This window comes from Sus scrofa, chromosome 6, assembly GCF_054392235.1.
Source record: "Sus scrofa isolate SSC_HxYL_T2T_F1_AM1 chromosome 6, Sscrofa_HxYL_maternal_Yorkshire_Landrace_v2.0, whole genome shotgun sequence".
Taxonomy (NCBI): domain Eukaryota; kingdom Metazoa; phylum Chordata; class Mammalia; order Artiodactyla; family Suidae; genus Sus; species Sus scrofa.
Genome location: NC_139388.1, coordinates 35,740,811 through 35,768,718, shown reverse-complemented (window position 1 = coordinate 35,768,718; position 27,908 = coordinate 35,740,811). Strand labels below are relative to the sequence as shown.

The 27,908-nt window shown below is 38.5% G+C and overlaps 1 protein-coding gene across 13 annotated transcripts in view; it reads left to right on the top strand.

Moving 5' to 3' along the window:
* The window catches only part of CYLD (CYLD lysine 63 deubiquitinase), a 60,149-nt gene that overhangs the window by 16,238 nt on the left and 16,003 nt on the right, over positions 1–27,908 (top strand). For all 13 annotated transcript variants that reach the window (XM_021094187.2, XM_021094193.2, XM_084960304.1 and 10 more), the window contains 4 exons: positions 18,509–18,607; positions 20,306–20,422; positions 24,791–25,170; positions 26,428–26,593. In XM_021094187.2, coding sequence (XP_020949846.1) covers positions 18,509–18,607; positions 20,306–20,422; positions 24,791–25,170; positions 26,428–26,593 — 762 coding nt within the window. The remainder of the gene's footprint in view (positions 1–18,508; positions 18,608–20,305; positions 20,423–24,790; positions 25,171–26,427; positions 26,594–27,908) is intronic.

The window sequence follows — 27,908 nt, the reverse complement described above, 5'->3', positions numbered from 1 at the left end:
TATGGAGGTTCCCAGGCTAGGGGTAGAATTGGAGCTTCAGCTGCTGGCCTATACCACAGCTACAGCAACTCAGGATCCAAGACGCATCTGTGGCCTACACCACAGCTCATGGCAACGCCAGATCTTTAACCCACTGAGCGAGGCCAGGCATCGAACTCACGTCCTCATGGATAGTGGTTAGATTCGTTACCACTGAGCCATGTCAGGAACTCCCCAAAATATGTATCAGTGTTACAGCAAGTGCTTATTGTTTAAAGAGCAGTTTTGTAAAAAGCGTGTTATCAAATACTATGAAACTCTTACTCAGGTTTCTCTTAGATGCTGAGAGTATAATAGGAAGCGAAACAGGTAAAAATTCTTCCCACATGGAGCTTTTATTCTAGTGAGTGAGGACAGACAATAAGACAGATGGCGATTGCATGGAGAATGATAAGAAGGTAAGGGGAAGGGGAGTTCTGAGAGACGAGGGGTGAGGCTTTCTACTTTCTATGGGGTAGTCCCAGTGAGCCTCTCTAGTGTGGTGACATCTATACTCTTGACATGAAGGAGATTTGAAAGCTTGGCCAACTTAAGGAATAGCAGGGGTTCCTTGTGGCTTGAATGAGGGAGAATAATAGGAGAGTGGTGAGAGCTGTGCCACACAGGGCCCAGTGGGCTGGTTTATGGATTCTTTGCTTTACTCTGAGGGACAAGGGGGGCTAAGGTAGGTTTTGGGTGAAGGACAACCTACCCTAGCTTACATTTGAGAATGATCCCTCTGTCTGGGTGTTAGAAGGAGGAAGCAGGGAGATCAGGAAGAGGACTGTTGGATTTAGCTGTGTGAGAGAGAGAGGGTGGTGGCTTGGATTGGGGTGATATCTTGGGGTGGTGTATGAGATATTGTTTAGTTGAGCCTGTTTTTTTTTTTTGTCTTTTCTAGGGCCGCTCCCATGGCATATGGAGGTTCCCAGGCTAGGGGTCTAATTGGAGCTGTAGCCACTGGTCTACACCAGAGCCACAGCAACACGGGATCCGAGCTGCATCTGTGACCTACACCACAGCTCACGGCAACGCCAGATCCTTAATCCACTGAGCAAGGCCAGGGATCAAACCCGTAACTTGATGGTTCCTAGTCGGATTCGTTAACCCCTACGCCACAACGGGAACTCCGAGTTGAGCCTGTTTTTAAACTTATTATAAAGAGAATCATAGGTGGTATTCTTTAATTATCCTGTTGAAGGTGTATTTTGAGCTTCTTTCCTGCGGATGAAGTGCTGCTATTTGCCCTCACTGCTTCATATTATATTTCATTGTATGAATATTTCATGATTTAATAACCTGTTCTGATGTTAATGGGTGTTTGGATTTCGGGTATTTCCATATCCTCTTCAACATTTCATACTGATGAAAATTTTTGCCAATCTGATGCCTGAGAAATGGTATCTCAAGGTGGTTTTGATTGGTAGTTCCCTGGTAATAAGTAGGGTTGAATAACTTTTCATATGTTTATGGATCATTTGTTTCTTCTGTTAAATACCTATTCGTGGTGTCTTTGCTCAGTTTTCTGATAACTTGTTTATTATCTTTTGAGTTCTTTCACATTTTAATAAAATATTCTTTTATCATTTTATTATGAAATTTCAAACATATAGAAAAGTTGAAAGAATTTTATACTGAACATTCCTATTCCTACCACTAGATTCTACAGATAGTGTTTTTGTACTTGCTTTATCGTATAATCATCCATCCTTCTTCCATGTGCTAATCCAGCTTTTTTTTTTTTTTTTAAAAAAAAAAGCCATTTCAACATAGGTTATAAGTATCAGTACACTTCCTCCTAAATATTTCAGCATGCACAGGAGTTCCTGTTGTGGCACAGAGGAAACGAATCCAGCTAGCATCCATGAGGATGCGGTTTCAATCCCTGGCCTCGCTCAGTGGGCTGGGGATCCGGTGTTGCCATGAGCTGTGGTGTAGGTTGCAGATGTGGCTTGGATCCTGCGTTGCCGTGGCTGTGGTGTAAACCTGTGGCTACAGCTCTGATTCGATCCCTAGCCTGAGAACTTCCATATGCCACAGCTACGGCCCTAAAAAAAGCCAAAAAAAAAAAAAAAAGCCAAAAAATTAATCAGCATGCATATAATTAACTAGAGATAAGTATTTAGGTTTTTTTTTTCCTTTTGAGATAAAAGACATGTGTATCATGAAATACATATTACATCATTTGGGTTTTGACCAATGCAAATACCCTTGAGTTTAGTAACTATCAAGTTACCAAATAATTTTTGATAAGAAATGTATTCACAGATCTCAAATCAAAATCACGAAACAGTGTGGTAGAGTATCTTGTTTCCCTGCCTATTTCCCCTCTGCTCCAGTCCCCCCTCCATTCCTTGCTTCCCACTAGTAACTATTTTTGTTAGTTCCTTGTATTACTTTCCAGAGTTTCTTTATATAGCATAAACACATATTCTTTCTATTCTTTTTAAGCAAGAAGCATAGTATTTATACTATTCTGTGTGTGTTTTATTCTCTTCACTTTATATCTTGGAGTTCTTGTATATCTGAATAGAGAGGTTTTTCTCATCATTTACAGTGTGTAATTTTCCATTGTATTGTGGTTCCATAAGTTATTGATTCTTAGTGGTGGATATTTGGGTTGTCTCTAATTTTTTTTTTTTTTACTGTTACAAATAATGCTGCAGTAACTTTGTACATATATATGTCCATATATATTTTCCGCAAGTGCTGGCTTATCTATAGAATAGATTCCCAGAAGTGGGACTGCTTGGTGAAAAGCTGCATGCATTTATATTGTTCTAGATGTTGCAAAATTGCTTTCCATGGTGAATGTAGCAATCGATACTCCTACCAGCAGGGCGTGAGGGTGATGTTTCTTAATAGCTTTGCCATGACAGTGTATTGTTAAATTTTTTTCCAATCTGCTAGGTAAAATATGTATTCAGTGTAGTTTTAATTTGCCTTTCTCTGATGAATGAGGTTGAGCATGATTTTTGTGTGATTAAGAGAAATTTATATTTCTGCGAACTGTTTATTCATATCTATTGTCTATTTTTTACTGGATTATTGTTGTCTTTTCCTACCAATTTTTCTTTATGTGTTTAGGTTGTAAACTCTTATGATATGAGGTGCAAATGTTCCCTCCCATTTGTCCCCAGTCATTTGTCACTGGTCTTTTTTTTTATTGTTTATCTTCTTGCCCTTATTTTTGAAAACTGTGATAAAATATATATAATGAGATTGACCCTTCTAACCATTTTAAAATGTACAGTCAATGGCATTAAGTACATGTACAGTGATGTGCATTCGTCACTGCTGCTTCCAGACCACAGACCCTTTTCATAATCTCAAACAGAAACTCTATACCTATTGAGAAAGAACTCATTTCTCTCTTCCCTCAGCCCCTGGTAACTTCTGTTTTCTACTTTCCATCTGTAAATTTGCCTATTCTAGATGCCTCATAGAAGTGAAATCTGTACAATATTTGTTTTTTGTGTATAGCTTATTTCACTTAGTTTACTATCTTTTGACTTTGCTTTAAGTGATTTTTTTTTGTCAGGCAGGATTTTAAATGATTACATAGCTGAATTTATCACTTTTTTTCTTTCCTTTTTAGAGCCACACCTGCAGCATAAGTTCCTAGGCTATGGGTCAAATCAGAGCTGTAGCTGCAGGCCTTTGCCACAGCCGCAGCAATGCAGGATCTGAGCCGTGTCTGCTCAGCTCGCAGCGATGCTGGATCCTTAATCCCACTGAGCGAGTTCAGGGATCGAACCCACATCCTCCTGGATACTAGTCAGGTTCTTAACCTGCTGAGCCACTGTGGAAACTCCCACATTTGTTAATGGCATCCAGATTTTGAGTCACTCCAAAGTTGTCAAGGAATTTCTCCATGTTTCTTTCTAGCACTCTTGAATTTATTTCTTACGTATGTATCTTTGATCCATTTTTATTTTATATGGTGTATGACATAAAATAATAAATCTAATATAGTTTCCACCTCCCCAGCCCAGATAGTTAATCAGTTGTCTCAACACCATTTTTTAAAAAGCCCATCTTTTTCTTCCTCCTTTGAGAACCACTTTCCTCATTCTAAATTCCCATGTGTACTTTGGTGTATTTCTGGACTTTTTATTCTGTTTTTTCCATGCTTCAGCACCACATTGTTTTTAATGATTCTTTGTAAGATTTTTTATTAAGAACCCTAGTCCTGTCTCATTGCTCTTTTGAGTTTTACCTGTTATTCTGTATTGTCTTCTAAAAGTTTAGTTTCACATTTATGTCTGTAATACACCTAGATTTGATTTTGTGTAGAATATGAGGTACATGTATACCACGCTTGCTGTGTATAAATTAAGTTTCAACACATGTATATGAATTTCTTTTTGCAGTCTATTCTTTGTCTACCTTAAGACCTCTAGGCCTTGGGAGTTCCTGTTGTGGCATAGCAGGTAAAGGATCTGGCATTGTCTCTGCAGCAGCTCAGGTTGCTGCTGAGGTATGGGTTTGATCCCCAGCCTGGTGCAGTGGGTTAAGGATCCAGTGTTGCTGCAGCTGTGACCTACGCCACAGCTGTGCCAGGGATTCAATTCCTGGCCTGGAACTTCTGTTGCTTTGGGCAAGGCCAAACAAAGAAACAAAAACCTCTAAGCCTTTATTATCATAGCTTTTTTTTTTAGGGCTGCACCCATGGTGTATGGAAGTTCCCAGGCTAGAGGTTGAATCAGAGCTGCAGCTGCTGGCCTACACCACGGCCACAGCAACACTGGATCCTCAACTCACTGAGAGAGGCTGGGGATCAAACCCTCATCCTCATGGATACCAGTCGGATTCATTTCTGCTGCACCACAACAGGAACTCCCTCTCATAGCTTTAGAAGTATTCTTGCTATAAGAGTGCATTTTCCTTCCTGTTCTTTTTCTTAATGAGCATCTTGGCTCTTGTTGGCCCTTGACTCTTCATTGTAAGGTTTTAACAGTCTTCTCAAATATTACAAGAGTTTTGTTGGGATTTTGATTGGAATTGCTGTTAAGCTGTAGAACAACTTGAGGAAAATTGGCATTTCTATTATATTGAAACTTCTACTATATGCACATTGTATAGCCTCCATTTATTTAATCTCTTAGTAAAACTTTATAATATTCTCCATTTCTTGCATGTATTCTGATATAAAGGAAAACATTTTCTAATAGCTTTTTGGTGATATGTAGGAATATAGTCTAATTAAAAAGAATAGTCATATCGAGATCTATTTCATATATCATTTAATCCACTAATTTAAACCATACAATTCCATATCTTTACCGATATGTCTAATCATCACTACAGTCAATCGGAGAACATTTTTATCAACTCTCAAAGAAACCTTGTATTTAGCTGTAATACTTTATCCTTTCCTCCTCTTCATTGTAAGCAGTCACTAAGCTATTTCTGTCTCTTTATGTTTGCCCATTGTAGACACTTCATACAGGTAGAATCATGTAATGTGTGCTCTTTCGTGACTGGCTTAACGTAGCATAATGTTTTCCAGGTTCATCCATGTTGTAGTGTATATTAGTACTTCCTTCTTTTTATACTGAATAATATCCCGTTGTGCTAACATGCCGCATTCTGTTTTTCCATTCATCTGTTGATGGACACTTGGGTTTCCTCCATCTTTTGGCTATGAGGTATAATGCTGCTACAGTTGTTCCTGTATGAGTTTTTGTGTGGACGTATGCTTTCATTTCTTCTGGGAGAAAGTCCATCTAGAAGTAGAATTGCTGCGTCAGGTGGTAACTCATGTTTAATCATTTATGGAGCTGCCAGACTGTTTTCCAAAGTGGCTGCACCATTTTACATGCCTACCAGCAATGCATGATGATCCCGTTAATTTGACTTTTCCATACTAGTTGGTGTGAAGTAGTGTCTCAGATGACTGTGCATGCTGAATTTTGTTATCAACAATCTCTATCTTTTATTGGAGTTCCTGTCATGGCTCAGTGGTTAACGAATCTGACTAGAAACCATGAGGTTGCAGGTTCAATCCCTGGCCTTACTCAGTGGGTTAAGGATCCGGTGTTGCTGTGAGCTGTGGTGTAGGTCGCAGATGTGGCTCGGATCTGGCATTTCTGTGACTCTGGCGTAGGCTGGCAGCTACAGCTCCAATTAGACCCCTAGCCTGGGAACCTCCATATGCTGCAGGTGCAGCCCTAGAAAAGACAAAAAGCCAAAACAAGCAAACAAAGAACCAATCTTATTATCTTTTTTCACAGTCTATCTGTAGATTACTTTTTTAGTAGCCAGTTGTTATCTTCTGCAAGTAGTAACTGTTTTTAATCTCTTCCTAATCTTTGTATCTTTTATTATTAAAATATAGTTTGTAGAGGTCCCATTGTGATTCAGTGGGTTAAGAACCTGACATAGTATTCATAAGGATGCAGGTTCGATCCCTGACCTCATCTGGAGTTGCCACAAGCTACAGCATAGGTCAGAGATGTGGCTTGGATCCCATGTTACTAGGCCTCAGCTGCAGCTCCAATAGGACTCTTAGCCTGGGAACTTCCATATGCCACAGGTGTGGCCATTAAAAAAAAAAAAAAAATAGGTGATTTGTTACCTAGTGTCCTAGGTAGAACCTGTAGAGATAGTATTGCCTAGAATCGCTAATAGCAGGCATCTTGGTCTTGCTTCCGATCTGAACGTGAATGCTTTCATCATTTCTCTGTGAAGACTGATGTTCATCATAGGATTTTATTGTTGTAGCTGTCATTTATCAGGCTAAACAAGTTACCATCTGTTCCCCATTTTCAAAGAGTTTCATCATGAGTGGACATCGAATTTTGTTTGTTTGTTTGTTTTTTAGAGCCTTACCCAAGGCACATGGAGGACCCCAGGCTAGGGGTGGAATCAAAGTTGTAGCTGCCAACCCATGTCACAGCCATAGCAACTCGGGATCCGAGCCTGTCTGCCACCTACACTGCAGCTTCCGGTAACGCAGGATCCTTAACTGACTGAGCAAGACCAGGGATCAAACCTGCCTCCTCATGGATCCTAGTCGGGTTTGTTAACAGCTGAGCCATGACAGGAACTCCTGGACATTGAATTTTATCAAACTTTTTTTTCTATTGAGATAGTCCTATGTTTCTTTTCTTTTAATATGCTAATTTTCTAATATTAAAATAACCTTACATTCCTGATATAAGCCCAGTTTTATCATGAGTCATACATTGTTTGGTCTAGTTTGCTAATTTTTGAATGTTTAAATTTTTTTTTTAAATGGCCACATTCACGGCATGTGGAAGTTCCCGCCCCAGAGACTGAATCTGAGCCTCAGCTATGCCCTGTGCCTTTCACCCACTGCTCCTGGCCAGGGATCAAACCCACACTTCCTCAGTGACCTGGGCCACTGCAGTTGGATTCTTAACCCACAGTACCACAGCAGGAACTCCTCCTTTTTTAAAAAATTTGTGCTGCATGTTTAAAAATTTTTTTACATGGTGCCTTGGAATGGGTTTGCCTCAGGAGATGGCCTGTGCCTTGGAAAATGTTGGGGTAAAATTAAAAAAAAAAAAATTTAAATAAAAATTTTAAATACATGTGTTTAAATTAAAATTTTTTTGTTGTAGTAAAATATACATAACATAAATTTACCATCTTAACCATTTTTAAGTGGAAGTTCAGTGGTATTAAATGCATTCATAATTTTATATAACAGTCATCACCATCTATCTCTTTAACGCTTTTTATCTTGTTAAAAAATCTATAGCTTCTAAGGCTACAGATTCTTGCTCTGTACCTAACTATGTACATTCTATAAAATTTGATATGTTATCATTAAGTTTGAAATATTTGTAATTTCCTTAATGATTTTTTAATGTAATGGATCTTCTGTTTTAAAATGTACTACAGAATTTTTTCAGGTGTCTCATTTTTTGTTTTTGTCATTATTAATTTTCAATTTGACTGCATATGGTTAGAGAACATGATACCAATTCTTTGATATTTGTTGAGGCTGGTTTTATGGCCTAGTACATGATCAATTTTCAGAAACGTTCTGTGTGTACTTGAAAAGAATGTTTCTTTCAATTGTAGTTGCATGGATTTCATGCATATTTTATATGTCCCTTAGGTCAAGCTAATTTATTATGCTATTCAAATTTTATGTATCATTACTGAGTTTTAAATTGTGACATCTAACAGTTACTGAAGGAGGTATGTTAAAACATCCCAACATGATGGTGGATTTGTTAATTTCTTCTTCATTCTATAAGTGTTTGCTTTAATTTTCAAATTATTTGCTGCAACCAAGTTTAGAATTTTTAGGTGCCTAGAATTTAGAATTGTATCTTCCAGGTGATTTGAGAGCACTTTCTCATTACGTGATGACCGTCTCCATCTCTAGTTACTCTTTTTTTGTCTTAAATCCTGTTTTGTATGATATTGATAGGTTTTCTTTTGGTTAGTACTTTCCATGTGTCTTTTTTCCATCATTTATATTTTAGTTATGTCTCATAACTGCATATGGTTGGCATTCGTTATTTCTCAATCTAGTTGGACAGTTTTTATATTTTAACTGAATTTTTTAGTCTATTATATTTATCATTACTGATAATTTGATTTATTTCTACCGTCTGGTGTGTTTTCGATTTGTCCTACTTTTCCTGCCCTCTCCCCAGTGTGTCTTTTGGACGGAGATGTCCTCCAACTCTCCTTCTTGATTCTGTTTTCCCATTCTATCCCAATTGCTTTTTTTAAAACAACATGCAGTTTTAAAAAATTTGTTTTGATGATCTCTGTCTTTTCAGTGTTGTGTTTAATCTATTAACACTTAAAATAATTATCACTATTATGGGTTTTGAACCCAATAGTATTTTATTATCTCTTTTCCCTTTGTCCCTCTGTTTTTCACTCTTATAGTCATTTTCTACCTTTTTAGTAGATTACTTGAGAAATATAAAGAATTATGTGTTAATTCACCCATTGGATTTTAAGCTGAATTTCATTGTAATACTGCTTTTAGTGATTTCTCCAAGGATTATAATATATATCCTTGTTTAAGTCTAGTTAGGGTTAATACTGTGCCACTTTATGTAAGATGTAGAAATCTTGTAACCATGGAAGTCTAGTTACATCTTCCCCATTCTTTATGCTATTAATTGTCATGTACATTACATCTATATACTTTAAAAACCCCAAAGAAAATGTTATATTCTTTGAGGTAATCATTTATATTTTAAAGCTTTAAAAGATCTTTTTATCCACTACCATTTTCCTTCATCCTGAAGAACTTCTTGTGGTATTTGTTGAATTGAAATCTTCTAGAAATGAATTTCTCTTAGTTTTCTTTTATTCGAAAGTGTCTTTAACTTGCTTTCATATTTGAAAGTATTTTGGGTATGTATAGAATTCTTCTCTAAATTGATTTTCTACTATTTTCAGGCCCCCATAGTTTCTGGTGAAAAGTCAGCAGTTTGAATCATTATGTAATGTAATATGTTGTTTTTCTCTGAGTGCTGTCAAGACTTTATATTTGGTTTACAACAGTTTAACTCTGATATATATGCCTAGCATGATTTTCTGCGTATTTATCCTGGTTAGCATTTGCTAAACTTATTGGATTTGTGAATTTGTATTTTTTAACAAAGTAGGAAACATCTAGCCATTATTCCTTCAATTTTTTTTTTCTATTCCTTTTAATCCTTTGTCTTTCTGTGTTTTCAGTTAGATATATTTCCTAATTTTGATATTATTCCTTATCCTTGAGGTTCTGTTAAATTTTTTCAATTTTTCGTCCTTCTGTTCTTTAGATGATTCTGTTTGACCTTCAGTTTTATTCATTTCCCCTTCTTTTATCCCCATTGTGTTGCTTAGCATATCCAATAAATTATTTTTGTTATTACATTTTTAAGTTTTTAAAAGTATTTTTAAGACTTTCCATCCAGTTCCCTTTATTTTTCTGATGAGATATTTCTCTCTTCTCCTTTACTGTAAGCATTATTTGTCTTTACTTCATTAAGCAAAATTATAATAGCCTCTTTAAAATTCTTTTTTGCCAGCTCCAACATCAGAATCATTTATGGATTGGCATCCATTATGGTTTTCCTTTTGAGACTATCAGTTTCCTCTTTTTTTTCTGGTATGTTAAGCAATTTTGGATTATATTTTTATACTGTTTCCTTCTCCAAATTTTGAGTCTCCTCCATATGTCTATTTTTCTCTTTTTGCATTCTTTTCTTTCCTTCCTTTCTTTTTTGTTTTTCTTTTGTTTTGTCTTTTATCCTCCAGTGCCTTCAAATAGGTTGTTTTTTTTTTGTTTGTTTTTTGTTTTTTTTGTATTTTGTCAAAGTTTATTATTTAGGAGAAATGGTCTGGTATATGCATACTCCATCATAAAAATTATATTTTTAAGCATATGTCTTATAATGTAGAGCACATTTATTCAAGAAAAAAGAGGGATTTCTCCAGGTAGTTGTGAAGGATTTTATACTTAAAATTTATTTTTTATAGTTTTTGATTGCTTAAAACATGATAGTTTTATGCTGTAACTATTGTGTTTTTGTTTTTAGTTTTAGTTTTAGTTTTCTTTTTGGGTTAAAACAGAACCTTTAAAGAAGGTCATTTTTGGTCTAAGCCAATAATTCTCAACCTGGGGGTGATTTTGCCCTTAGAAGACATTTTGCAGTGTCTGGGGACCTTTTTGATCATCACATCTGGGGTAGGAGTAAGTGCTCCTTGAATTTAGGGGATAGAGACAGAGATGCTTCTAAACAGCCTACAATGTAGAGAGCTGCCCTCCATAAAAAAGATCTGATCCAAAATGTCAGCATTGCTGAGACGAGACTGAGAAAGCCTGTCCTAAGCAAATTCTTGTGAATTATGCTAATTTTATAATGTTAACTTGCCATAGTGAGAGGGAATACCTTGTAAAATCAATTTTCTTTCAGTATTTATTTTTATAGGGATAACCAATTCTGTGCTAATATTGATCCTCCAGAACCACATGGATAAATGTAATTTAACTTTTCTTACCAAATCAAATATCTCTGCGTGTTTTCTTTTTCTTTCTTCTTCCTCCCTCCCTCTCTTTTTTCCTTTTCTCTTTCTTTCTCTCTCTCCTTCCTTCTTTTTTTAATTTCTAACTGGTACTTGTGAAAACTCAAATTAGTATAACCATCCTTTTTACCCTCTTTAATTGAATTTCTCTGATCTTTGCATTTTACAACTAAATGTATTGTATTGAGTGAGCTGGGAGGATGGGGAGATCGTTAGTTTAAGAAAGAAAAAGATACCTGAAGTATGAAGTTGGCTTATTATAATCGATTGTGTTTTTCTCAGTTTGCTGTAGAGTACAGATTTGAAATTCTCTCACCCCCTTTTTTCACACTCCAGAGCTGTATTTCTTTCTGCATACTTTTTCCATATCTCAATTTGGTTTGAAATGTTAATGATCTTGGGTTCTACATTAGCATTTATGAAGAAAAGAAAAGAAAAAGCTACCATTGCTATTTTTCATGTAATGGAATTTTATATAACCTCCCAAGGAATTCATCTTTAGTAGCATTTATCTTCAAAAGCGTTTACAGTTATATTTTATTTAAATAGCGATGTAGGATTAAAGTAATGAAAATTAATTACATGAATCTCTTGAGAATCACTTGTCAGGCAAACTTTGATCTTATAGATCAGTGGCTTTCATTGTCATTGTTACTGACTCTCAGAGTAATGACAAGCAAGGAACATAATGTGGTTTTTTTTTTTTTTCTTTTAAAGCTTGATTTTCATAAATCCTGAATAGACGATAATTAAGAATGATACCAGCTTTTATAACATAATACACCAATTATACTTTTTTGCCAACAAAACGAAGCCTGCAAATAGACTTTAAAAAGCAAAGTTGTGTAAATGAAAATTAATTTCATTTATTTAAATGGGTATTCATCTGTATTTCATGTCATCATTAACACCCATTTCTTGAGAGAGAAAAAAATAGTCATAATGTCTCATTTAGTTCCTTAGTTTCTTTTTCTTGCCCAATTACCTTCCTTTGTAGGACAAAATTATTGCCAGCATTAAAAAAATATTTTGGAAGCTGTTGAACAATTGATGAGATTAGGAAAGAATTTATCCTATTCAATTGCTGGTTACAGTAGGCTTCTGAAGAATACCTTTGACTCAAAATGCAGACATCTTCAACCTGTTATATAGAGTTTTTCCTCTCTTCATTGCTCTTGTAAATGTTAAAAAAACTCTAACATAGCTAATTTGACATCATGTTCAGGTTCTTAAAGCTGTTGTGATCAAGCATATCAATTAGTGCCTCCCGTAAATTACACATTTCTGCTTTTTCTAGTTCAGTCTGTGTCATCTTTTTTAGTTTTGAGGGTTGGGAATGGAATGCTAATTTAATTCTGTAGATTATGTAGTATATTCACAGAATTTTCACAGAAAGTTTGCACAGAATTTTCAAAGGGTATCTGAGACCTTGTCCTCCTAACATTGCCCCCCCCACTACCTAATTTCCTTTTGTATCCTTCTTGATTAATGTGTATCTTTCTTATTCAGTACTTGCATATTTTATACAGTAAGTCACATGAACTTAAAGTATAGAATTCAGTATGTTTTAACATATGTATACACCCATGGAACCTTTACCACAATCAAGATAGTGAACATTCCTTGGAGTTCCTGTCATGGCCCAGGGGTAATGAACCTGACTAGTATTCCTGAGGAAGTGGGTTCGATCCCTGGCCTTGCTCAGTGGGTTGAGGATCCGGTGTTGCTGTGAGCTGTGGTATAGGTTGCAGATGCAGCGTAGATCTGGCACTGCTATGGCTGTGGTGTAAGCTGGCACCTGCAGCTCCAATTCAACCCCTAGCCTGGGAACTTCCATATGCTGCAGGTGCAGCCCTAAAAAGACCAAAAAAAGGGGAGTTCCCATCGTGGCGCAGTGGTTAACGAATCCGACTAGGAACCATGAGGTTGTGGGTTCAGTCCCTGCCCTTGCTCAGTGGGTTAACGATCCGGCATTGCCATGAGAGCTATGGTGTAGGTTGCAGACGCGGCTCGGATCCCGTGTTGCTGTGGCTCTGGCGTAGGCCGGTGGCTACAGCTCCGATTCGACCCCTAGCCTGGGAACCTCCATATGCCGTGGGAGCAGCCCAAGAAATAGCAAAAAGACAAAAAAAAAAAAAAAAAAAAAAGACCAAAAAAAAAAAAAAAAAAAGGATAGCATTCCATCACCCCAAGATATGCCCTTTGTTTTGGCTTCCTCCTGCTTCTACATACCCCCTCCCCAAATCCCAGCAACCACTGATCTTTTCTGCCAGTATACATTTGTTCACATTTCCTAGAATTTTATGTAAATGGAAGTAACTTAGGATGTACTTTTTTTTTTTTGGTCTGACTTATTTCACTTAACGTAATTATTTGTTAATTCATCCACGTGTCCTTTTTTATTTTATTTTATTTTATTTTATTTATTTATTTTTCTGTCTTTTTGCTATTTCTTGGGCCACTCCCGTGGCATATGGAGTTCCCAGGCTAGGGGTCAAATTGGAGCTGCAGCCACCGGCCTACACCACAGCCGCACAATGTGGGATCCGAGCCGCTTCTGCAACCTACACCACAGCTCACGGCAACGCCGGATCCTTAACCCACTGAGCAAGGGCAGGGAACGAACCCGCAACCTCATGGTTCCTAGTCAGATTCATTAACCACTGCACCACGGCAGGAACTCCTCCTTTTTTATTTTTCTTGTTATGACTGCACCTGTGCCATATGGAAGTTCCCAGGCCAGGGGTTCATTCAGAGCTGCAGCTTAGGCCTATCCCACAGCCACACAACACCAGATCTAAGCTGCATCTGCAGCCTGTGCCACAGCTGTGGCAACACTGGATCCTTAACCCACTGACCGAGGTCAGGGATCCAACTCACATCCTCAAAGAGACAACACCGGGTCCTTAACCTGCTGAGCCACAATGGGAACTCCCATGTGTCTTTTTTATTGCTGAAAAGCATTCCATTCTATGGTGTGAAATAATATATATATATATATATATGAACATATGGAATATAAATATGTGTGTGTGTGTGTGTGTGTGTGTGTGTGTGTGTCTGTCTGTCCCTGATTCTTGCTAATGTTTGGTCTTTGACCTAAGTTCCTGACCCAGAGTGCCTAAAACCCATGTAATTTCCTAATGGTAAGAAGGTCTCACACATAGCTCCTAAATCCTTTGGAATTTCCTGGATGACAGAAGTGTCTTTTGTTCTTTGTGATTTTTAGTGGGCTCCTGGATGGAGGTGCTGGTCACTCGGAAGACCAAGCCATAATTAGAGGCTTAGAACTGTCAGCCACAGCCCATCCTCTGGAGAGGGGAGAGGAGCTGGAATTGAGTTACTAATCAATCATGCCTGTATAATGAAGTCTCCATAAACAGCCCCAAAGTATGGGATTTGGAGAGCTTCCAGGTTGCTGAGTGGAGGAGCTGAGAGGGTAATATGCCTAGAAAGAGCACGGAAACTGTGTGCCCTATGTATTTCTTTATCTGGCTATCCGTCTGTACCATTTATCATACCCTTTATGATAAACTGGTAAACATGTTTCCCTGAGTTCTATGATCCATTCTAACAAATTGTTGAATTCAAGGAGGGGGTTATGGGAACACTGATTTATAGCTGGTCAATCAGAATGACTGGGGACAACCTGCAATTTGCAATTTGTGTCTGAATTGGGGGCAGTCTTTTGGGACTGAGCCCTTAACTTTTGGGGTTTGCTGCTAGTCCTGTATATAGGGTCCAAAGCAAATTGAATTGTCGTCAGTAGTATTTCTTGACTGAATGATTGCATTTATAAACTAATGAATTAATGATTACTTAGCTTAGGCTTGACTCAGATCCCCAGTTTTGGAGTTCCTGTCGTGGTGCAGCAGAAACAAATCCAACTAGGAACCATGAGGTTGTGGGTTCGGTCCCTGGCCTTGTTCAGTGTGTTAAGGATCCTGTGTTGCCGTGAGCTGTGGTGTAGGTCGCAGACAAGGCTCGAATCTGGCGTTGGTGTGGCTGTGGCATAGACTGGCAGCTACAGCTCTGATTCTACCCCTAGCCTGGGAACCTTCATATGCTGCAGGTGCGGCCCTAAAAAGAAAAGATAAAAAAGAAAAAAAAGAAATCAGATCCCCAGTTTTGTTCACATGTAGTTCTGCTTCTGATTCTATATTTGTGTGGTTGATTTGAGGGACATATGACAGAATGTCACATTTGTCCTTGTTTAACTTCATGTTGTTAGAGCTATCCAGTCTTCCAACATTTTCAGACCGTTTTAGATACTATTTCTGTGCTTTCGTGTTTTATTTCTCTCAATATCATGTCATCTGTAGATTTTTCTCGTAAGCCATCAGTATGCTTATCTGAGCATTTAAGTGGGATATATTATACTCATATTTACATAAAAATACTCATAAGATCTTAAAGATAATTGCCTGGGAATTCCCGCTGTGGCGCAGTGGGATTGCCAACATCTCTGTAGCACCAGGACGCAGGTTCAACTCCTGGCCTGGCCCAGTGGGTTAAAGGATCCTGGTGTTGTTGCAGCCGTGGTGTAGGTCACAGCTGCAGCTCAGATCCTGGCCTGGGAACACCATATGCTGTGGGGCGACCAAACAAAACAAAACAGAACAAAATAGAATGAAAGAAAAGAAAAAAATAGCTTTCTGAAAGTGGACTTTCTGGGTCAGAGGGTATGTGTACTTAATGCTAAGTGGCCTTCCATCAGTCTGAATCACCCCAAATATTGTCTGTATAGGCAGGGCTCCTGTTCATATGAGATCCTTCGAGCCTATACGGTTATTTTGAAGCACTAGATCACACACAGGATGCAACTCTGATGTTATCTGTATGGGGCCTTCCAGGATTTCTTGAACAATTTTTCATATAAAAATGTCTAAAATAGAGGGAAAATATTTTGATTAATTATCTCACCTTAAGGAGGTTTTTGGATAGTTGCTGTGTATAATACGTTTGCTATTGGGCTTTATAATTCTTCATTCTACCCAAGTAAACTTAGGTTTTCTTCAGTAGATTTCACTGTAGATATTACATTACGATCTCATTTGGGTGTGAATGATGCTCTTGTGGCTGATCATGTTAAGTAGTACAGCAGTTAAGCCCTTTTTCTCAATTTAATGGGTCATTCAAATGCAGACATTTCTGGTAGTTTGGTTGTTATTGTTCATTAGCTTATTGTTATGATTTCCAACACGTTTCTCCCAGGGATTTTTCTTTTTCTATTAAATCAATAGGAGTAATGGATAGGCTGCAGATTTTGTCTTTTGAATGCGTTCCTGCTGTGTGTATATAAAATGGGTACTTTGTTTCTTTTTTCAGCACAACCTCCTTGTTGTTGTGTATTTCGGAAGTTTATTTATTTATTTATTTGGCTTTTTTTAGAGCTGTACCTGCGGCATATGGAGGTTCCCAGGCTAGGGGTCCAACTGGACCTGCAGCTGCAGGCCTACATCACAGCCACGGCAACGCAGGATCCTCATCTGCGACCTACACCACAGCTCCTGGCAACGCCGGATTGTTAACCCACTGAGCAAGGGCAGGGATTGAACCCGCAACCTCATGGTTCCTAGTCGGATTCGTTAACCACTGCGCCACAACGGGAACTCCTGAATATCTTTTTAAAATGGAATTCCATGCAATTAATTATAGTTAATAGTGGGAATTAGTTTTCGTTAGTCAATTTATATGCTACAATTTGGAAACTCGCCAGTGGATAAAAAGTTTTACCATTCACAGTTGTTCTCACATGTGGTGGTATTTGGAGATACGTGAATGGTAACATCATAGAAATATTAGTAAATAGCTTTTTTTTAATATCACTTGGTAAAACGCACAGTTATTTAGTATAATTTTTGAGTTAAAATAATATTCTATTTGATCACATTATGAGACAATTAAGATATAGTTTAATAGTTCATTCTCCCTCTCCTCAAACTGTGGAAAAAAGTTTCCAAGCACATTTATATATTAATTCAGTTTTACTTCCTCTTTCTTAAAAGAGCACTTTTTTCCTTGTGCTGAAAATGTACAGCTGGAGTTCCTGCTGTGGCACAACAGGATAGGTGGTGTCTCTGCAGGGCTGGGATGCAGGTTCCATCCTTGGCCATCACAGTAGGTTCGAGCCATTGTTGCTACAGCTGTGGCTTAGGTTGCAACTGCAGCTCGGATCTGAACCCTGGCTCAAGAGCTCCATATGCCTAGGGGCAACCAACCAAACAAACAAAAAACCAATTTCCCCTATTTTTCTCTTTCTCATCTCAGAAATCCACTGAGAGTAATGTGATTTTTGCTGATTTATCAGGTGTGACTCCTAAGTGTCATGTTGGACTCCACAGATGTGTTGAACTTTCCAGGGGAAAACTCTTCAGACACACTTTCTTAAATTTGCTTATCAGTATTTGGGAATATCTTATGGAAATAACTTCCCTTTATGTTTTAAAATGTTTATATTGGAAAACAAGTTTGCCAAAATTATGCATATGTAGATAAAAAAATCTTTGTGTATTTTCTTCAGACATCTTGTTATTTGTTTCTGAATTTTTGCATCATTGATTTGTACATAGTTCTCTGTTTTTTCTATTTACATGTGTTTGTACGTACACATTTGTGTTATTCTTAACGTACATGTTTTTAAAAACTGATAAATATACCTAACCAGACTTTTCCAAACTGTGTTCCATGGAGTATATTTATCTGAGATGCTGTGGTACAAAAAAAGGTTATCAAATAAGTTCCCTATATCCCTTTTGAGAGATTCCCAGTGCTCATTAGCTTATTAAAGGTTCTGGTGTCATGCAATAAAGTCTACTTGTTGGAGTTCCCATTGTGGCTCAGAAGGTTAAGAACCTGACACAGCGTCCATGAGGATGGAGGGTCAATCCCTGACCTCGCTCAGTGGGTTAAGGGTCTGGCATTGCCACGCGCTGCTGCCATAGGTTGCAAATGCAGCTTGGATCCTTAGTTGCCGTGGCTGTGGCATAGGCCGGCAGCTGTGGCATCAGTTCGACTCCTAGCCTGGTAACTTCCATGTGCCGCAGGTTCAAAGAAGAAAAAAAAGTCTGTTTGTTTATCTCCGCATCTTCTAGAGATATTTGAGTGTGGGGCACCTCATAAGCCTCAGGGGTGTTCTGGGAACACTGATTTGGATATTTCTTGGTGGTGTTTGAACACATCAGATAAAATTGATGAAAAGCGGTTATATTTTCAAGAAATTAAAGCGTTTAGCTGAATGGTACTTGGGTAGTGTTATCTTGAAGACATTATGTTTTAAAATATAGCAGTGATTTTTTTTTTTTTGGTATTATTTCTTTTAAAACATTCGATGGCCTTGCTGTAAAATTACTGTGAAAATGCTGCTCTTTTGTTGGAAAAAGATTTTTGTTGTTGTTATTGTCATTATTTGCTCAATTGTTTCTCTTCTCTGAGAATTTGCTTTTATCTTTAAAAAACATGTTTACTGTTTCAGATAGCGTGACACAGGAAAGGAGGCCTCCCAAACTTGCCTTTATGCCAAGAGGTGTTGGGGACAAAGGTTCATCCAGCCATAACAAACCAAAGGCTACAGGTATGGATTAATAAAATACAGCTCGTAAGTTATTTACATTGTATTTGACTTGCCATAGCATTGAACAGAATGTTAAAATGTATTACTCCTTAATGAGTACGTAGACTTTCTTCTTTCACAATTTTTAATAATTCACTAAACAGTGTCTGTAGGTGGTGTTGGTAAAGCCGAGTTCCCAACCTTTTTTAATTGATGAAAAGTGTCCTGGGAGGACCTGTGTCTTTTTCTGGTCCATATATGCTAGTTTTTTGGATTTCTCTATTTGTAACATTTGTATGTAGAGTTCAGAGTTTCACTGTAGAAAATCATCATTTACAGACAGTATTATGTAGGATAAAGTAAACCAGAGATTATGTAGATTTTGCTAGCAGAAGTGGCATAAATTACATTCTGAACTGCTAAGCAAAATTTTTGTCATTCTTCCAGAAACTCCCTCAGAATCCATGTGGAGTTCTTAGTTCTTTTTTGGTTAGCTTCCACATATTTCATAGACTTTTAGCATGGTAGTTATACAAGCTAAAGAGCTCAATTAAAAAGCTGAAAGAACTTTTCTTAACTCAGATGTAGGTTAGGCAAAGTATATTTTTTCCTCAGTTGTCTAGTGAACAAAACTTTCTCAGCTCGTTGAAAAGAAAATTGTACTTTAAGAAATATTTTATGTGACATTGGACCCTGGGAGACAGAATGGGATATAATATATAGGCAATAGTATTTTAAACCTGTGGCTCTAGATAAGGATAGCTTAACCCTGTTCCTCCCACTTCAGTGTAAATAACCTAAACCTTTTCTTAAGACATATTACTTCTGTTGTAGCCGATCTTAGTTATAGGTATGAAGTTTGGAGTTATCTGCTTTCAAATGAAAATGAAATCAGATTTTGCGTGTGTTCTAGAGACCCCACTGCTCTCAACCATAGCGTGTTGTCCAGGTCCTGAGGCAGGGGCATGTCTTGACCTGTCTGTGACATAGCTGCCCTGATATTTTCTTGCGTTTTCTGTCTAATGTGTAAGAAAGAGCCATGGAGAAATTCAGCAAGGAATTTGTTGATTAACAATTCCAAAGCGTTGAAACTTTAAATCTTTTTTTTTTCATTTATTAAAGTTTTATTGAAGTATAGTTGATTTACAGTGTTATGCCATTTCCCGCTGTAGAGCAAATTGACTCAGTCACCCATGTACAGGCATTCCCTTTCTTATGTTACCTTCCATCATGGTCTCTCCCAAGAGGTAGGATAAACTTTCAATCTTTTAAACTTGATTTGTGCATCGATTTATATAGATTTCAAGATTTCCTTCTTTTGGGGGCAACCGTTTTAAAATAATAGGTTACATTTGTGGACTAATAAGTTCATCAAATGAAATTAAGTAACGGTGATTGTGAACATTTGGCAATAAGCCGTCGTTCATGAAATGAATTTTTTAAAGCAGTTTTTTTTTTTTTTTTTTTTAAAGAGCAGGCTTTTCTTTTAACTTAACTCCTGTTTTCTTCTTATATTATCTCTTGAAGAATGTTTTTATGTTTTTGACATTGTGTAAATGGTTACTGAATTTTTAACAGTTGAAGACACTAATAATTTTTTGTGTTTGTATCTGTTGGTTATGTAAATAATTCTTAGCACCATATGCATATTCTTTTATCTCACAGAAAAACTTTCACACCGTATTGACTATTTTTAAGCAAACTTTTCTTGTTCCATAGGATCTACCTCAGACCCTGGAAATAGAAACAGATCTGAATTATTTTATACTTTAAATGGGTCTTCTGTTGATTCACAACCACAATCCAAATCAAAAAATTCATGGTACATTGATGAAGGTAATCTATAATTTTAGTGTTCTTTATAATACTTCCATCCTTTTAACTCACCAGAGGAGAAAAATGGCTTTTTTTAAACCAATATGTGTAGTTTTTGGAAACAGAATGAGTAGCACATCCTTTATTAGTATTGCTGAATTAAAGTATTATACACAGTTTTAACTGCTCTGCTTTTAAGGTTAATGTAACATTTAGAAAATGTATTAGCAGCTTGTTCTCTGCACTTCACTGACACTGTTGAGGGTAGAAGATCTCTAGAATCAATTGAATCATGTAAAGACTTTACTGTCTTGATATCTTTAAACCTTCCTTTTTTGGGGGGCTGCTTTTTAGGGCCGCACCTGCGGCATATGGAAGGGTCAAATTGGAGCTGCAGCTGCCAGCCTACACCACAGCCACAACAACACCAACCACAGCAACACCAGATCCGAGCCACATCTGTGACCTACGCTGCAGCTTACATCAATGCCAGATCCTTAACCCACTCAGCGAGGCTAGGGATGGAACTGCCTCCTGATGGATACTAGCTGGGTTCAATACCTGCTGAGCCACAACGGGAACATCTAAACATTCCTTTTTAAGAACTCTGCCTTCCCTTGGTTCTGGGACATTGTTTTCTTCTGGTTTATTCTTTTTATTGTTGTTCATCCATTTAACAAATATTTATTGAGTATGTACTACGTGCCAGAACCAGGTGAAGAATTGTGGTCTTGATGTGTTTAATGAAGGCACATGGTGCTGTGAGTGTCTATTAAGGGATGCTTTATACCCAAGGGGCTCAGGGATAGTTCTAGAAGGAAGTGACATGAGCTTAGATTTAGGTGAGGAGTGATAGATAACAAATTGAAATGGAACAGAAAAACCTTTTAGGCAGAAAGAATAGCATATGCAAAGGCCTTGTGGTGAAATGGAGCTGGTGTTTAGCCAAGAACTAATAAGAGTCAGAGTACCCAGAACAGAAAGAGAGAACATTTTATGAGATGAGAATGGAATGGCCCACAGGGCCAGGGCACTGAAGCCTGGTGTGCCCTACTAAAAGGAAGTGGTGAAGTTCCTTGGTAGCTCAGTGGGTTAAGGATCTGATGTTGTCACTGCAATACGTTTGGTTACTTCTTTGGCACAGGTTTGATCCCTGGCCTGGGAACTTCTGCATGCTGTGGGTGCAGCCTACCCCCCCCCCCCGCAAAAAAAAAAGGGATGGGAGTTCCCATCGTGGCTCAGTGGTTAACGAATCTGGCTAGGAATCACGAGGTTGTGGGTTCGACCCCTGGTCTTGCTCAGTGGGTCAAGGATCCGGCGTTGCCATGAGCTGTGGTGTAGGTTACAGACGCGGCTCAGATCCTGTGTTGCTGGCGTATACTGGCGGCTACAGCTCCCATTAGACCCCTAGTCTGGGAATCTCCATATGCCGTGGGAGTGACCCTAGAAAAGGCAAAAAGGCAAAAAAAAAAAAAAAAGGAAACGGCAAGCCACTGAAGGATTTTCAGCGAGAGGTTTGCCAGGTTTGCCTGCTGCAGGTACACAGTGGGTTGACCAGGGGCTGTTGCAGGCTGCGGATGGGCTCAGCCATAGGCTATGGTAGCTGGGGCTGGAGTTGTTGGGGAAGAGGTGGGGAGAAGTGGATGCCTATGAGCTATTTCGTACGTGAATTGACAGCATTCCACGATAGACTGCAAGTGAGACTCGAGGAAGAAAGAGATGTGAGTGATGACGTTAGTTTTCTGGCTTGCCTGTGTGTGATTGTGGAGGAAGCGAATGGATTTGCTTTGAATATACTGAGTTTGAGGTGCCTTTTAAAATTCCTAGAGGTGATTTGTCAAGTGGGCAGTTGTATTTATAGATCTGGAGCTTTGAAGAGATGTTAGGAGCTGGAGAAATAAATGTGTAGGTTGCCCTCACGTATGTGGTGATTAAACTCCTGTGAGTGAATGCTATGACCTGTGGAGAAGGTGGGGGCGCAGGGGTGGGTTAAGGCTGAGCTTTGAACAAGGTGGGGGCGGAGGGGTGGGTTAAGGCTGAGCTTTGAACACCATGGCCGGGAGGAGGAGAAGTCTTCAAGGGAGACAGAGAAAAAATAGCCAGGGGGACAGGGAGAAAACCAGACGATTGTTGGGTCAAGGAACAAATGGACCCTTGACCATTTGGTGTTTGAGTGCTTCTGAGAAGGCAAATAAGGTGAAGACCACACAAATGCTCATTGAATTTAGCCAGTGGAAGCTGTTGATGGTCTCAGTGAGTTATTGTTTTATGGAGCAAGGTAATGGAGACGTGAGTCCAGTTGCCCAAAATGTAAGTTGAGGCTTCATCCTGCACGTCCCCTCTTTCTCTCCTGAGTCACATCCAGATGTCACCAAGTCCTCTGGATTTCCTCCCCTTTCACGTCACTAAAATCCTTCCCCTTTTCTTCATTTCTGAAACATGGCCTGAGTTCAGGTCCTTTCCTTTGTTTGTTTTTGTTTTTAAGGCTGTATCTGTGGCATATGGAAGTTCCCAGGCTAGGGGTCCATTTGGAGCTGTAGCTGCCCGCCTACACCAGAGCCATAGCAACACGGGATCCGAGCCGTGTCTTCGACCTATACCACAGCTCACGGCAACGCCAGATCCTTAACCCGCTGAGCGAGACCAGGGATCGAACCTACAGCCTCATGGTTCCTAGTCAAGGAGACTTGTTTGTGGCTCGTATTTTCACTCTTGTGATGATACCTTTTAATGAGCATGTAGCTCTTAATTTTAATGTGGTCATACTGGCAGTCTTTTTCCTTTATGGTTTGTATACTCATATTTAAGATATTTCTCTTTGCCCTAAAGTCAGAAAGAACATTCTTCAGTATTGTCTTCCAAAACTTATAGTTTTGCCTTTGACATTTGTCCTTAAGCCACCTAGAAATGTTTTTGGTGTATAGTATGACTTAGGAATCCAATTTAATTAATTAAAAAATATAATTGGAGTTCCTGCTGTGGCACAGTGGGTTAAGAATCAGATTGCAGCAGCTCGGGTCACTGTGAAGGTGTGGGTTCTATCCCTGGCCTGGTGCAGTGGGTTAAAGGATCCAGTGTTCCTACAGCTCCAGTGTAGATTGCAGCTGTGGCTTGGATTCATTCGCTGGCCTGGGAACTTCTATATGCTACAGGTGCAGCCATAAAAATATATATATATATATATGTGTGTGTGTGTGTGTGTGTGCGTGTGTGTGTATGTGTGTGTGTGTGTGTATGGATAATGATCTCAACAATATTTATTTAGAAGTTTGTTCTTTCCCCACAGGTCTGCAATGCATGCCTGGCAGCTAGATTAGTTATTTTAAGGAAATAACATACAGCTATTTTAATGTATGTTTGTTTTTCATTAATTTTTATTTTTGTATTTATTCTTTTGACTACTTTTTGGGAAGCTATTCTGCTGTTTTTCTTTTTCTTCATTTAATATTCACACCTGCAGCATATGCAAGTTCCTGGACTGGGGTCAAATTGGAGCTGCAGCTGAGGCCTACACCACAGCCATGGCCAGACAAGATCCGAGCCGCATCTGCAACCTACTCCAGAGCTTGTAGCAATGCCAGATCCTTAACCCACTGAGTGAGGCCAGGGACTGAACCTGCATCCTCACGGAGACAATATTGGGTTCTTAACCCACTGGCCACAACAGGAATTCCCTCTGTTGTTTTTCCAACTTCCAAGTTGTGTATTTTGTTTTTGTTTAAGATTCTTTTTTTCTATAGTTGATTTACAATGTTCTGTCAATTTCTGCTGTACAGCAAAGTGACCCAGTCATATATATTTACATTCTTTTTCTCCCATTATCCTCCATTGTGTTCCATCACAAGTGACTAGATTTAGTTCCCTGTGCTATACAGCAGGATCCAAGTTGTATGTTGAGTTCATTAATATTACCTTTCTTTCTTTCTAAAATAGCCTATTAAGTCTATACATGTCCTTTATAAGTATTACTTTAGTTATGTTCCACAAATACTCCTTTTTTGCTTTTTCCAAGTTATTGTAAAAATTTATAGTTATCGTTACTTCTTTGATTCCTGAGTTATCTAGAAGCATCTTTCTTACATATTTTGGTGTCTTTGTGTAGTAACTCAGTTGTATTTTGGACAAAGAATATAACCTACACAATTCTACTCAATGACGATATTTTTGGTTTGAACAATTGGGTGCTATTAACTGAGGTAGAAAAAGTTGGAAGTGGGGAGGAGAATCAAGAACACTGGAGATAGTAAGTTTGCGATGTTTACGAAAATCATGCTAGAAGAGGTCAGTCAGGTGGATAGTTGGACTAGATGTTTATTTTAATTTGTAGAGCGGTAGGGCGTATTTAATAGTCTCGAATACATTTCTCTAATTCAGAACACTTTTTTATAGTTGCCGAAGACCCTGCAAAATCACTTACGGAGCTATCTCCGGACTTTGGACATGCTTCACCACCACTGCAGCCTCCTTCCCTGAATGCACTTGCCAACGAGAACAGATTTCACTCTTTACCGTTCAGCCTGACAAAGATGCCCAACTCCAATGGGAGTATTGGCCACAGCCCGCTGTCTCTGTCGGTTCAGTCGGTGGTGGGCGAGCTAAACAATGCGCCTGTGCAGGAGAGCCCGCCCTTGGCCACATCTTCCGGTAACTCGCATGGCCTGGAAGTGGGCTCGCTGGCTGAGGTTAAAGAGAATCCTCCTTTCTATGGGGTGATCCGTTGGATTGGTCAGCCTCCGGGACTCAATGAAGTGCTAGCTGGACTGGAACTGGTAATTCAATTCGACCTAAAAATTGCATTTCTTTTCTAGCTGAAGTTTATATAGATTTTCCCCTATTGCATGCTTTTTGGTGAAATCTTTTGTTTTTCAAAAAGCCATCACTAGAGAATTTTTTTTTCTTTTTTCTTTTTTCTTTTTAGGGTTGCACTTGTGGCATACGGAGGTTCCCAGGCTAGGGGTCACATCAGAGCTACAGATGCCAGCCTATGCCACATCCACAGCAATGCCAGATCTGAGCCGCATCTGCAACCTACACCGGCAAAGCCAGATCCTTAACCCATTGAGTGAGTCCAGGAATTGAACCTGCAACCTCATGGTTCCTAATTGGATTTGTTTCTGCTGCACCACGATGTGAACTTCCAAGAGAAATTTTATTACTATGTCACCTTACTTCCTTTGTCACCCATTAGGCATCTCATCCACTTGTTCCTAACATTAGTTGATCAATGTTTAAGGAATGAAAACAGATGTTTAGGATAATATGTTTAGGTTCATTATATTAAACAGAATACTGTAAGAAAAGCAAACTGTGATCAGTTTGTTTTTGTCCTCAGATTCCCTCCTGCAATCAGTTCAAATATTTATATCATTGGCTTTAAGGAGAATCACCATTTTTAGTGACATTTTGAGATCTTTGAGAGAGGGAAAGATTTTCCCTTTGGAGATTAGAAAATATAGTTTGACGTTATATAGTCAGGAGGGAGAATTTAAGCACATTTATTTAAATATATATAAATAAAAAATATATGAATAAATATATATAAGTAAAAATATATAAATAAATATATATATAAATAAAAATATTTATTGTTGGTTTGCAGGCTAGTGAATATATATATACATAGTTGTTATTGTTGGTTTGCAGGCTAGCGAATGCTGTTTTTCTTTTGGGGTTGTTAAAATAGTCCCTTTTTCCCCTCTCTCCCTGGCTAGTTTTAATGCTTCTGGAAATGATGCAGGCAAGTCAGTTAATCAGAGAAGGTTTAAGCAGATATTATGAGGGGAAATACACTGAGAATTTTATGCTGGAATAAGACATGACGTTATCAAATCATTAGCTGTGGGCTGAAACACTCATTAGTCAACCCCTTTTTCCTCGTGGAGTTCTCAGTTCAGATGTGATGAGGGAATTCCGAGAAAGAGTAAACTTGAAACAAGTCCTAGCTCTTTGTATGCTGTCTTTGCAAGATGCAAAATAGTGCCCGTGTAAGGTTTCTTTTTTTTTTTCTTTTTCTTTTGTTTTTTCAGGAAGACGAGTGTGCGGGCTGTACAGATGGGACCTTCAGGGGCACTCGGTATTTCACCTGTGCCCTGAAGAAGGCTCTGTTTGTTAAACTGAAGAGCTGCAGGCCCGACTCTAGGTTTGCGTCCCTGCAGCCAGTTTCCAATCAGATCGAACGCTGTAACTCTTTAGGTACTTGTGTGCCTCTCATTTGTTTACCAGTCTGGCATGACTCTAGTTCTGATCTCATTTTGCAGTAGGTGGCAGTGACAATGTCGATTTCTTCCTTGCCAGTCTTCATCAAGCTTTTACATCAGAAAAAAAATTATTACGTGGTATATAAAAAGTTATATACAGTTATCTTAAGAGGAGATCTTTTTTGAAAAGGTAGTAGCCAGGAAACCGTGTTTGGGGTTTAACCAGTGAAAAATAGTGGGATTTAATTTTTCCACTCCGTTGCTTATAGACATTTTACTTTTCAACAACCCTGGAGGTAGAAATTGAAATGGCCTTCTTTTGGGCCCTGGCTTTCCTCTCACTGTCTTGTCAAGTACATCGATAAGCCTATCTTATTGAGAAGCCTATCTTATTGAGAAGCCAGCATTGTTATAAGAAGCTTGATGAAGGACAGATGTCCCTATCCCTTATTTTTTTTTTTTTTTTTTTTAGGGCCGCACCCCTGGCATATGGAAGTTCCCAGGTCAAATCAGAGCTGCAGCTCCCGGCCTACACCAGCCACAGCAATGCCAGATCCAAGCTGTGTCTGCGACCTATACCACAGCTCATGGCAACACTGGATCCTTAACTCACCGAGCAAGGCCAGGGATCGAACCCACGTCCTCATGGATACTAGTCAGGTTCATTTCCACCGTGCCACAACGGGAACTACCCCCACCACTTGTAACAGGTGGCAGTTTCCTGAGGCTTTCCCTTTCCTGGTTGGGTGATCATGGTGTGAAGCACCTTGAGGGTTAATCAAGTATAAGCAGGAAAGACGTCTTTATGAAAAACATTTTTTCTTACAGTTGAATAGTGCTTTGGAATTTGTTGTGTTCTTTTCCAACTTGAAAATGAAACATCTTCAGGCAAATAAAATATTCGGGGAACAAAGTATTTTACTTGGCAGATGCTTTTCTGCATTACTTGATACTCTAAAGTGTTTTTGCAATTGTGGAGGAAGTAAGGTTGAAAATGAACAGTAGCATTTTTTATAAGCCAAGCTGAATAACAGTTAACCAAAACCTACCTTTAAGTTAGTCTCAAGCTGGGTGATGAATTGTGCATCAAAATACAAGACACAGGGAAGTATATCCAGTCTCTTGGGAATGATGGAAGATATTATAAGAAAGGGAATTATATGTATGTCTGGGTCACTTTGTTGTACAGCATAAGTTGGCACAACATTATACATCAACTATACTCTAATAAAAATTTTTAAAAATACCAAAGACATTTTTAAGTAAACAGATATGTAGGGGAATACATACTATAATAACTTAAAACAATT